The sequence below is a fragment of the Oryctolagus cuniculus genome, chromosome 2 (assembly GCF_051225735.1).
Source record: "Oryctolagus cuniculus isolate XC-2025 breed Fujian yellow rabbit chromosome 2, ASM5122573v1, whole genome shotgun sequence".
Lineage (NCBI taxonomy): Eukaryota > Metazoa > Chordata > Mammalia > Lagomorpha > Leporidae > Oryctolagus > Oryctolagus cuniculus.
The window spans coordinates 175,552,474-175,565,527 of NC_142868.1; the positions used below are offsets into that span (position 1 = coordinate 175,552,474).

The following is a 13,054-nucleotide window of genomic DNA, read 5'->3' on the forward strand; positions in this document are numbered from 1 at the left end:
TCATCACCTGTAGGATCACTGCCTGATGCAGCACAATTTCTCAAGAGAATGTCTATAAGCTTCAAGCCAATTCTAGTGGACTGCAGCCCAATTTTGACGAGCACAACTTCAATGTTGGGTGAATGCATTCCACAGTACGGTGACATCAGTAAGGCAGCACAAGTCTGTAGCAGATTAGCAGTAGGTGCAGCTGCACTGGCCATCATTCCTTCCAGATCACTTATGTGAGTAAGGCAATGATGTAATAACCGTAACCATCCAATGCTGAAATACAGAAGAAAAAATGACTTGCATGGTCAAGATAACTAATCCAAATTATTTCAGGGGTGAAAAACAACTTTTTGAAGAATAACATATTGTGTTTCATAAATAGCACCAACCAATATAATACAACTTGCTTAAGAATGCTACAAAAATAAAATATTAATGCAAAGTTTGCCCTACAATATCTCAAATATAAGTACAAGTATTCAAAGTATTCGAAAGCTCTATGCTTGCTCTATTAAAAAAAATTAGCCAAGAAATCTTTATATTTAAATAGATACATATTCATATTAGTATCAACTGATAAGGATCACGGATTTAAAAAATGTGAAGTCCTGACACCTTGAGAATACAAAAAAAACTGTAAATTTTGTTATAAGGCAAAACACTAAATAATAAAAATTTTAAACATCAAAAATTTATCAGGAGAATGTTGATTAAAGGATATGTTCAGGTCCTATTTGGCCCAAACACAACCCTTGTGGTAACTGGTCCTTAGGCATTACCACTTAAGACAAGGTCCCTGTTTCTAAGGCTCACTATAACAGATGGTGAATCCAAAAACTACAACATACAAACACACCAGTGTGGATAATCTCAGAGATGTAACACACACACATTTTAATTGTAGTCAGATTCAGGGTTATGCTTCCCCCAAATTGTTATCTCTATCATATCTAATAAATAAAATTTTGATGTTATATAGACATCTACAAAAACAAAAAACACCCCAAGCCCTAAAAAAGAAACAAACCAAGTGAGGAACTTCAAAGTATGGAAAGTCATTTTTACAAATGAGAAGACCTACCTTGTTTTGGATACCTGATCTTCAGACGGAAGGAAGGGGTTATTAACTGTTGCTGAAGAAGTGGTACCAAAGGCAGTAAGGCCCAACAACTTGATCTGTGAAAGGCCCAATGTACTGGCATCTCGAGGACGGTGCAGTCTAAGACAGACGGCAGAAGCCACTTCAGCTTTTACAAGCTGAATTTTTATGTAGGTGAGACCACTTGTGACAACAGGCGTAGACAAGGGTAGCATATTTACCCCATCTGCACTTACTTCAACAGACACTGAGGATGGGCAGGCTACAGGAAGAGAAGAGAAAGATCACAAAAGAAAAAGTCAACTAGAATTCTCAGTCTAATAAAAACACTAGTAAATCAGCAGCTTTGGTTTTATTCATTATGAACTTAATAAAATGAAAATTTCTAGACCAAATCACACTTTGTGACTTTCATCATAATTAATTTTAATATCTGATCCACAATAACAAAAATTGAAAATATTCTTTTCAGAAAAAAGAGAAAATACACAATCTACATGTAGCTGTGCTTCCCATGAGAAGGAAAATAAGTCAAAGAGGTGATTACTTCATCATTTCTACTTTACTCATAATCATCACAAGCAACATGTGACTACATTAAATATGCTGGGGTTTTATTGTTTTAAATAATTTGGGAAAGAAAAATGATTTTGTACCAACTCAATAACAAATATATTGCAATGATTTTAAATATTGAGTTTACACTCACAGCTGAGTTTTAAAACTGTTCCAACTCTATTCTGTTTCCTCTTCAAAACTGAGTCAATACAAGATTTCCTTAACATTAATTCTTGTTAAAAGGTAAGAATCTTAATAAAGTAACAACTGGCAGCTACTAAGGAAAAACAGTTTCTTCCTAGGATAACATAGAAACCTATGTAATAAACTTCTTTATCAACAAAAATGGCCAATGAAATTTGGTTTTATTTTGAGTGACATAACTTTTACAGTAAGTCCATTACATGCCAAGTTTATAATGAGAATTGGGTAAGTCCCTTCCCTTAATCTTCCTTTTCAACTTTCCACACTTTATATGAGCAGATAGTAGAAAACATTAAGTAATCCAATTCCCATAAGAATAAATGGTATATCTTACATTCAATTCCATGTTTGATTTTAAGTCCTACATTTTTTCCACTGGAATACATCATCTTCAATTTCTACTCTTATCCAGATGTAAAAAACTGTTATTAAATGTGGGGAGCAGGGTCTGTCTCCCACAACACGGCGGGGCGCCTGAGAGACAAATAAGTACTGACACTGTGGACTGAAACTAACTCTATGCGTCTGATCTCCCACCGTATGGCGCTGAGAGGGAGTAAACAAATCTTACACAGCTGTTTCATCAATTAGCTGATTCCTGATCCAACCTCTGATTGGAAGAAAGCGGCGTGCTCAGCACGCGGGCAGCGGAGCACGGATTGGTGGGAGAGGACTATAAAAGGGGGAGAGAGACAACATGCAGGGCCCTGAGAGAGTCGGTCGGAGAGCTCGCTGGAGGAGTGGCAGCAAATCCGGGAAGGACCGGGGAAAGAAAACAGCGGTGTCGTTCCTCCGCGAGTGGGGGAGCGACAATTAAACACACTTAAGTACTGAATTATCTAAACCTATAAAACAGAATCCCTTTGTCACATGCTTCCTATCACTTCACATGTGCGAATTCTAGTCGTACTTCAAAAGCCACCATATCTATGAATCACTTCTCTGTCCCAAATAAAAGCAATCTCTCATTTACGATTCTTCCCTAAGTCTTATCTTAAATTTGCCCTTTAATTATAGTTATATTTTGACCAGCTGAAGCACTGTTACACTACTATATTTTCCTTCTGCCTTAGTATTAATTCCATCTGTTTCACCTGTTTTTATTCAAGTATTCTAGATTAAAAAACCAATTAGGACATAAGAAGTCTAATTTTGTAAATGAGGAGAAAAGTTTATTCTTCCAAACAAACAGGAAATCTATAAAATTACCCCGTTTTTCACGCATTTGAGTGACATATGATAGCAATCAATCAATGAACATCAACGTAACAATTTTAGGATTTTACAGGGGCCGGTGCCATGGCATAATAGGCCAAGACTCTGCGTGCAGCATCGGCATCCCATATAGGCACTACACTGATAGTACAGGATGGGGGACGAGGCTCTTTCTTTTTTGCCATCACAACTCTCTTTTCATGTTTCGACATTCATAAAGGTAACTAGATATACCTCGCACTCTGAAAGTAAAATCATCTAAAAAAAAAAACCCAGTATTTGGTTCTTTGCATATCCCTCATTTCTGGTTCATGTCCCGGCTGCTCTTCTTCTGATCCAGCTCTCTGCTGTGGCCTGGGAAAGCAGTGGAAGATGGCCCAAGTCCTTGGGCCCCTGCACCCATGTGGGAGACCCAGAAGAAGCTCCTGGCATCGGATCGTTCCAGCTCTGGCCGTTGCCGCCATTTGGGGAGTGAACCAGCGGATGAGCTTTTTTTCTGTCTCTCCTTCTCTCTGTCTATAACTCTACTTCTCAAATAAATAAAATCTTTCTGAAACATAATATTGCAAAATTATATTGAAAAGTAACTAAGAAAGCTCAATAATAAAATAGCATTTAACTTTGTGAATACTAGAAAGAGGTTCCTGCTCCACCTAATCTACACTTCCTAAAAACTTTGAATTACTTATTTTATAAAGTCACAATAAAATATATTCAATGAATAAACATCAAATTAATCACACAATTTTTAAAAACTGTAGTACTATACTACAAAATATTGTAACTTTTGAAATAGCACCCAAATATTCAAAATATTGCAACTATTGAGACCAACTGGTAGTCTCTTTTCCATTAACTTCTAGCTTCTGGCCAATATAAATGCTGGTTTTCTTCTAGATTTGGCCAAAGAGTATTAAAAGCTCTTGGTAAAGTACTTATATATTCTTCTCTCCTTTTCCTTATATGCTCTTTTTAAGTTTTTCTGTATGTTTTGAGAATGTATTCCTGGCCTTCCTCATTCCCTCTAAGTTGATGTAGTCCTCATAATCAGGATGATTTTTAATTTATTACTGACAGTTTTCCAAGTCGCATGATAATCTCTAACAGTTTGCACAAGTTTTTCAAACTTATCTGTTGCTCTGACAACAAGCTGTCTTTGTGTTTTATAAGCTTCCAGATAGGGAATAATTTTAGGCTTGCACGAGGTTTATCCAGCATTTATACCAGTGCCGTAAAACACGTCTCGATGTTGACATTAAATCGTACTAATGTTTCCACTAAAAGAAGCTTCGTTCTGTTCAAAGCAAATGCCTGAATTTCTCAAAGGTAATGATCCACGCATTCATCACATTTTCGTTGCTTCTGTTATTACAGGTTTTCTTTTTACTTTGATAGCTTGACAAAAACGTTATTCACAAATTTAAGTTGATCATCAAATGTCCTATTGTATCCCTGACTTACATCAATGCACAGTAAAAATTCACCTACATTGAGCTTCCCTTCAGGCATTTTCTTCCACTCAAAGTCTTGCTCCAAGCCTAGCTGATCAGTGCAAATGTACATTAGTTTTTCTGCTGACTGCAATTTGGAGGAAGCTGCAAATTTTATATATGGTTGCAAATTTGTACTCCAAGGAGGCAAGAAAGTTTGCTGATCAATGAACTCTGCCTATTCAATGACATGAATTTTGCATTCCACTCCATGTTCACCACTTTGTTACTGTCGCCCCAGTACAAAAACTGATCATTGTTTACCACTCATCCTCCAAAGTCAACAATGCTAAGCACAGAAGTATGCACTGGATAATATTTATCTGCTTCTGAATGTACAAATCTATTGCACAAACACAACTTCCCAACTCCACAGTTACTTTAGTTTTTTTCAGTCCGAGACAGTCCTACTGCACTGATAGTATAGGATGGGGGACGAGGCTCTTTCTTTTTTGCCATCACAACTCTCTTTTCACGTTTCGACGTTCATAAAGGTAACTAGATATACCTCGCACTCTGAAAGTAAAATCATCTACAAAAAACCCTAGTATTTGGTTCTTTGCATATCCCTCATTTCTGTGCAGAAAGGTCTTCACAATCATATGGATAATCTTCCTCAGCATCTTTCCCAGCATGCACCACTGGAACGCACACGCGCACGCAGCCATACACTCGGCCATGATGCTTTGTAAAATACACTTACTTGCAAGGGATGCCAAGTGAGGTTGGATATGTATCTCTTTAAGAAGCACTGCTGCAGGCAAGTGAATGGTGAGATCACACCATGCTTCCTCTGGCAGAAAGATGTAGGACCAAGCAGCAGAGCGAGCTCGTCTATGGGGTGGAGTAGCCTGCAAAAGCACTTCTGCAGGTTGAGCGGTAGGACTGCTGGATGTGATTGTACCTGTGGAAAATATTTTAAATGAAATAATAAACTGTCCCCAAACGATGCAACACAATATTGACAACTATTCAAATCATAACAATTAAACTAGAAAGGTCAGCTAAAAACATACACATTTGATGCTATTAAAACCCTAACCATCATGTCTCCAAAACATCAGAAAATCTAATCAACTGGCAAGGTGCTGAATTCAATAACTGCTGTCCGATTTCTTTATTCTCGTATGACAAATGAAACTAAAATAGTGACTACAAATCTAGCACAGTGATTCTCAAATGAATTTCAGTAAAAAGTAATGTCCAATAAATCCTGCACCTTGAAAACAGTCATCTGTACTCTCAAATGGAAATGTTTATAAACTGGAAACATGAAAAGAAAAATACAAAAAGAAAGTACATGGACTGGATAAAGGAGTGAATATCTAAAATCAAAACTTTAAAGAAAGTACCACCTAAGAAGGCAGAAGTTCTTTCAACTTTGTCATCTATCAAAAGAAAAATGGACCCAAGAAACTTTAAGTCTCATAAACTGTGCCTCTATATAACCTCAGAAATAAGACTTTCTTGCTATCAGTTTAAATTGTCCTTCTGATCAGCAAAATGTTTTGACATCCACTACCTTTTTTAAAAATCACTGATAATTGGCCGGCGCTGTGGCTCAATAGGCTAATCCTCCACCTAGCGGCGCTGGTACACCGGGTTCTAGTCCGGGTCGGGGTGCCGGATTCTTTCCCGGTTGCTCCTATTCCAGGCCAGCTCTCTGCTGTGGCCGGGAAGGCAGTGGATGATGGCCCAAGTGCTTGGGCCCTGCACCCTATGGGAGACGAGGGGAAGCACCTGGCTCCTGCCTTCGGATCAGCGCGGTGCGCCGGCTGCAGCGCGCCAGCTGTGGCGGCCATTGGAGGGTGAACCAACGGCAAAGGAAGACCTTTCTCTCTGTCTGTCTCTCTCACTATCCACTCTGCCTGTCCAAAAAAAAAAAAAAAAAAAAAAAAAACCCAATGATAATTAACACACTGATAGTAAAACATAATCAACTTACCTCAACAACTAATTCTGCATCAAGCTAACAAAGAAACTAAATAAAATTAATACCAGTAAAATTTAGTAAAACTGTGCTTACCCAGAGGTGCAAAGTTATGGATTCCTTCTGCATTATCAGGCTCAGAAGCCAGGATTCTTGTTTTTAAAGTGCTGTCAACAGCTTTATTCGGGCCAGAATCAAGAAATTTCATAATAGTTGATACCATACTTCTTGCAGTGTTCACAATGGCCCTTGTACTAGTAACCATGTTGTTACAAATTAGTTGAACACCACCTAAATGTACAAAGAATACTGAATGAAAAAACTATTCTTAGTAGAGATGATCTGACGTATACATAAGACTAAAAACGTGAGAATATAACACAGTATCATTGATTACACTCAAATGCCATTTTCAGACTTTTATCTTACCCATATCGTGGAATGCTTTTAACGCATCACTAGTATCCAGCACTCTTAAAATGAACCACAATAATGGTTCCGATAACTGGCAGGTAGCAAGAGAGCCCTAAAAGAAAAATCATACACACTGTGACTTTGGATTTATCTACAGATTAGGACAATTAAACTTTTCAACACATGCACTATTCCTTTATTTTTAATAAAATGACAGGCTTAAATACACTAAATACAAAATACCTGCCAAAATGTGGATGGAAGAAAATCTTATCAGAGAAGGAACTATTTCCCCTCCAAACACAGAGCAATTTTTAAACACATTTCTACATACTATTTCTTTCTTTCTTACTGTGCATTTTATTTTCTTCCTCACTAAACATTAATTACATGCTCTCAAATATCTTTGTAATTTCTAACAAAGAAATACATGCATTCTAAAAATATGTTTTAAAAAGGAGATTTACATACTGCCATAAAACCCTTTAAAATGGTTTTAAAATCTGCTTTTGAAAAATCATGAACTAGAATGTAAAATAATAAAACTGGTTCCTCTCATTTAATTTTTAGGAAGGAACTAGAGGGACCCACACTTCGGTACAGTTGGTTAATCCTCCACCTGTGGTGCTGGCATCCCAGGTGAGTGCCGGTTCTAGTCCCAGCTGCTCTTTTTCCGATTCAGTTCTCTGCTATGACCTGGGAAAGTACTTGGTTCCTTGCACCTGTGCTGGCTTCGGATCAGCCAGCTCCAGCCACTGTGGCCATTTGAAGAGCGAACCAGCGGATGGAAGAACATTCTGTCTCTCCCTCTCACTGTCTAACTCTATCTCTCAAATAAATTAAACCTTAAAAAAAAAAAGGAACTAGAAAAAGCAAAAATAATTTATTTTTCTTTTTAAATTACCCTCATCTCTTTTAACTGAAACTAAGCAGGCAGCACAAATCTTAAAACAATACTCATATTGGGACTGGTATTATGGCCCAGCGTGTTAAGCTGCCACGTGCCAATATCAGCCTGTGGGGAGCAACTCGGACTAGACTAAGTTACTGGAATTAAGACTTATTCTAGGCATCTGCTCTCCCATAATACGGCGCTGAAAGGGAGTAAACAACTTCTACGCAGCTGCCTCTCGCCAACTTGACTGATGAGCTGCAGGAGCTGATCCTGCTCCTGATTGGAGGAGAGCAGCGTGCTCAGCGTGTGGGTAGCAGAGTTGGGATTGGTAGAAGAGGACTATAAAGGAGGAGAGAGACAACACGCACCAGGAACATCCGGATAACATCTGAGTAGCCCCTGAGAGAGCCGGCCGGCGGTGTGCCGCTCCCCTGCAGAAGTGGGGAAAGTGGCAGGGGAAGCCGCCCCTCCATGGAGGTGGAGGGGTCGGCAGCCAACCCAGGAAGGACCTGCAGCAAACCCGGGAAGGGCCGAGCAGACAAAAGAACAGCGCAGGCAGGGTCCTGTGTCGTTCCTCCGCGAATGGGGGAGTGACACAGCCACTGGCATCCCATATCAGAGTGTCAGTGATTCCCAGCTGGTCCACTTCCCGTGCAGCTTACTACCGCTCTTGAACCTTGGGAAAGTAGCGGAGGAGGGCTTCTGGCACCAGGATGGAGTTCCATGCTCCTGGCTTCAGCCTGGCCCAGATCTGGCTGCTGCAGCCATTTAGGAACAAGCAGATGGAAGACCCCTTTTCTCTGTATCTCTCCTTCTCTCTCTGTTGCTCTGCCTTCTAATCAAGTAAGTAAATAAATCTTTAGGAAAAAAAAAAAACAATTGATTTTCTTGTGTAGAATCTATTGAAAAATTCTGGTATTCACTTCAATTATTCTATTTTTAGGGAAAAGGAGAGAACTATTTTGAGAGACTATGGAAAGAATTCCAGAATTTAAGAAGATATCAAATGTTGGAGCTGGCACTGTGGTGTATTGACTAACGCTGCCATCTGTGACGCCGGCTTCCCATATGGGGACTGCTTTATGTACCAGCTAATGCACTTCTGATCCAGCTCCCTATTAATCACCTGGGAAAAGCAGCAGAAGATGGCCAAAACACTTCAGCCCCTACCAGCCATGTGGGAAACCCAGAAGTAATTCTTGGCTCCTGGCTTCAGCCTGGCCCTGTCCTGGCTATTGTGGCTACTTGGGAGTGAACCAACAGATGGAAGCTCTCTTATTCTACCTTTCAAATAAATAAATAAACCTTTCTAAATTTTTTTTCAAAGATGTTAAATGTGTTATTCTTCTATCACTGTGGGCTGCTCTGAGGGTAACACTTTGGAGCTGGCATTGTGACACAGCAGGTAAAGCTACCATCTGCGATGCTCGGCATCTCACAGGAGCACAGCTGAGGCCCTGCTTCTCTACTTCTGATCCAGCTCCCTCCTAATGCACCTGAGAAAGCAGAAAATGGTCCAACTGAGTGGGCCCCTGCCACCCATGTGGGAGGCGAGAAGAAGCTACTGGCTCGTCTACGGTATGGCCCAGCCCTCACTGTTGTGGCCATCTGGGGAGTGAAGCAGCAGATGGAAGCATGCACGTATGTGCATGCTCTCTCTGTCCCTAACTCTGCCTTTAAAAAAAAAAGTATCACTCCAACGAAACTTTATTCTCCAATTTTTATTAATAATGTATAGTCTCTCAACTACTGACACCTCATTTCCACACGTTTTAATTTTATTACAGTCATGCATGAAATAACAGTAGAAATACATTCTGAGAAATATGTCACTGGGCAATTTCCTTGTTGTGTGGACATGACAGAATGCATTTACACAAACTATCACAGCTATGGCACCACTAGGCAATACAATCTTAGAGGCAACACAGTTAACTGAGATGTCATTATAGATTACATCACTGTATCCTGTCTGTTACTCTCTACTTGCACTGCTAGAAGACTATTGAAATTCCTACAACTGTTATTGCATTGAACTTACTTGTCTGCCCATATATCCACAGGCCATGTATGTTAAAATTGGCTGCAGCATCATGTGGACTGTAGAAGCTTTTTTGCTAAGGGTTGTCAGTATGGTAAACAATCCGTCCCCAACTGAAATAGCGTCTAACCCACCATGGAAGTTCTCATGCTTGGTGAGATGTAGTCCACTTGCCCCTGGTTGAAATAAAAGATTACACATTTTTCAGAAGCATATCCTCAAAAACCAACAAACAGAAAAGCTTAAAAGCCTTTTTTTCCCAAAGAAGGATGCAGACGCAATAGCTACACACATACACACCCACACACACATGCATACACCTTTAGAGATTAAAATATCTACAATAACAATAAAAGAGCATCTTTTGGAGATATTTTGTCAGGTGAGATGACCCTATTGTTAAAAAGCAAAAAAATAAACATATACACAGAATTTAGGTAGAATGTATGTACACATGATATAAAAATTGGTACTCCTTGAATAAAACATTCTATTTCATTTTTAATGTGAATAAATATTACTGATCTATAAAAAAATTCGATGTCCAATTCCTAACTTTTCAAATATTAGAGATGCTTAGATATAAATTATGGTGCCTGAGTTACAAGTTTGATTTTCCCACAAAATTTAATTAACTCAAAGTTATTTGTTAAACTTTTCCAATAGTTTTGAAACTGGAAAAAAATGTGAATATTTCACTTTCATTATAGTTGAAATCATTCTGCAAAAGTCTTCATTAGTAAAAATCAATCATGATATGAGGCTTATAATAAAGTCATTTTACTATAAAGTGAAAAGAAAATATATTCATACATTGCTAAAGGAAACAGGAGTATCCGAAACAATCTTTGATGAATACTTTCAATACATACCAATTATCATTGCCATGGCACTGCTGTTACACAGGCCCAGAGCAGACAAAATCTGGCTCATAATTTGTTGGTTGGCTAAGACTAAGTCAGCAACATAGGCAGGAGATCCTTGAGTACTGGTACTGCTTCCATTGACATCTTTGCCTCCTGAGACTTTTTCTTCATCTGATACACTATCTGTTGTATTGCTGGTCACAGACACTCTTGCACTGTATTCCCTATTTCCTGAAAGAGGCAACTGTACTAAAATGTTCACAAGTTTTAACAAATCAAACATAAGTTGGTCTCTTGTCATTTCACCACAAACTGCCTTTGCATCACCTGGACGGATAAGATTGGCAAAGAGTCCACCAAAGCATGCCCGAGCACCCACAGAGCTATCCGATCCACTTCTAGACATTACTTTGTCCGAGCAAGTGATATAGTGGTGTACTAAAAAAGTGACAGATTCAATCACAGCAGAAATAGTACTAACTGAAACAACTTCAAAATTCTGCTCCAAAGTAAATTCTAAAAGCTTCACTTGGGCATCAAGAGGTCCTTGACCTGTCTGGAAAGCACCCCTGAAAAAACAGAGAGAGGATTAAAACTTAAATATTTAAGCAGTTGTAAAGGAAGTAACTAAAACTATAAAGATGGCTAAATTATAACTCTTACTATTCATTATTTCATTTGGTAGCAATGTTTCCATGTGTTTCCAAGATCTGACTGTCTCCAGTTTAAACAAAATAAAAAATGCATTCCAAAGAGAAAATTAAGGATAAAGTAAATCAGAGTAGTGACTTTGAAGCTATGAAATGAAATACTTCAGTATCACAAGGCACTCATAATGGCATGAGCTCTACTTTATTATACATTCAAACTGCTGCTACTGTAAACATGACTGATTCTGATTATCAAAAACAAAGGCTCAAATAAATCACTCTTATAAATCAAAAACTGCACACTTTAAAAAAAATTTTTTTTTTTTGACAGACAGAGTGGACAGTGAGAGAGACAGAGAGAAAGGTCTTCCTTTTCCATTGGTTCATTCCCCAGTGGCCACTGCGGCCAGCGCACCACGCTGATCCAAAGCCAGGAGCCATGGTCTCCCATGCGGGTGCAGGGCCCAAGCACTTGGGCCATCCTCTGCTGCCTTCCCGGGCCACAGCAGAGAGCTGGACAGGAAGAGCAGCGACTGGGACAGAAGGCGGAGGATTAGCCTATTGAGCCGCGGCGCTGGCCCAAAAACTGCACACTTTCAAATTCTTCTTGTATCTAAGATATAGAAAGCTGGAAAGAGCATCAACCTCAAACTAATGCCATGAAAAAGTCAAACTAAGTATAGAGTCGCTACTTTTCTTGAATTCACCAAAAGGCTAAATCAAAGGACAACCAAAAAGAATGAAACATAAAACCACAGGCACTTCTAAGGAGGTGGAATATGACCATGAGCTTTCCTATGGGGTAAACATAAACAAGGGGGCAGTAGGAAAAAACAGGAAAGTAGAAAAATAAGTAGGAAATAGGAAGGAAGAATTCAGCTAAAATATTTAACAAACTGTTGAAGGCCAACGGCATGCTAAGAATGACAAGAAATTTACACTTACAGGTGCCACCCTAGGTCTCACCACCAGCTGCTCTGCTTCCAAGCCAGCTCCCAGCTAATGCGCTTGGGAAAGCAACAGAGGATGGCCCAACTGTTTGGACCCCTGCACCCACGTGGGAGACTGAGATAGATTTCCTGGCTCTTGTGGCGATTTGGGACATGAATCATTACATGGGAGATCTCGATCTCTCTCTCCCTCCCTCTCTCTCTCCCTCTCTCCCTTTCTCCGCTTCTTCCTCTGTAACTCAGCCTTTCAAATAAATATTTTTTTTAAATATTTTTAACTTCCACTGTTATTCCAGAATTTTTTAATTTTTAAATTTATTTTCATTTTATTTGAAAGGCAGAGAGACACAGAGCCACACATACACACACACTCACACACAGATCTTCCATCAGCTGTTTTACTCCCCCAAATGCCTGCAACAGCCAAGGCGAGACAAAGTTGAAACCAGGAACCCAGAATTCCACCTGGGTGTTTCACATAGGTGTCAGGAACCCATGTACCTGAGCTTTGATTTGCTGCCTCCCAGGGTAGGTATTAGAAGGAATCTCATTAAGAAGAAGCAGAGGAGCCAGGATGCAAACCAGGACTCTGATATGGGAGTGGATATTCCGAGCAGCTCCTTAACTAAAGTACCAAATCCTTGCCCCTTTCAAAACAGTTTAAACAGCTTCAAAATAATCATAACCTGGGGCCAGCACTGCGGCATAGCGGTTAAAGCCACCGCCTGCAGTGCTGGCATCCTATATGGGC

At 39.5% G+C, this 13,054-nt stretch overlaps 2 protein-coding genes across 17 annotated transcripts in view; one reads left to right on the forward strand and one right to left on the reverse strand.

Annotated features, from left to right (window-relative positions):
- Positions 1-13,054, reverse strand: part of BIRC6 (baculoviral IAP repeat containing 6) — a 255,140-nt gene that overhangs the window by 88,075 nt on the left and 154,011 nt on the right. For 15 of the 16 annotated variants that reach the window (XR_016229486.1, XR_016229487.1, XM_089326564.1 and 12 more), the window contains 7 exons: positions 10,710-11,272; positions 9,838-10,013; positions 6,917-7,013; positions 6,584-6,778; positions 5,261-5,461; positions 1,073-1,352; positions 8-264 (listed from right to left, as the gene is read on the reverse strand). Coding sequence is in view for 13 of the 16 variants with exons in the window: in XM_089326564.1 (XP_089182690.1) it covers positions 8-264; positions 1,073-1,352; positions 5,261-5,461; positions 6,584-6,778; positions 6,917-7,013; positions 9,838-10,013; positions 10,710-11,272 (1,769 nt within the window). In the remaining 3 variants the exon portion in view is untranslated. The remainder of the gene's footprint in view (positions 1-7; positions 265-1,072; positions 1,353-5,260; positions 5,462-6,583; positions 6,779-6,916; positions 7,014-9,837; positions 10,014-10,709; positions 11,273-13,054) is intronic. The other variant, XR_016229488.1, reaches the window with a different exon arrangement.
- The window catches only part of MEMO1 (mediator of cell motility 1), a 652,780-nt gene that overhangs the window by 77,815 nt on the left and 561,911 nt on the right, over positions 1-13,054 (forward strand). The window lies entirely within an intron of this gene.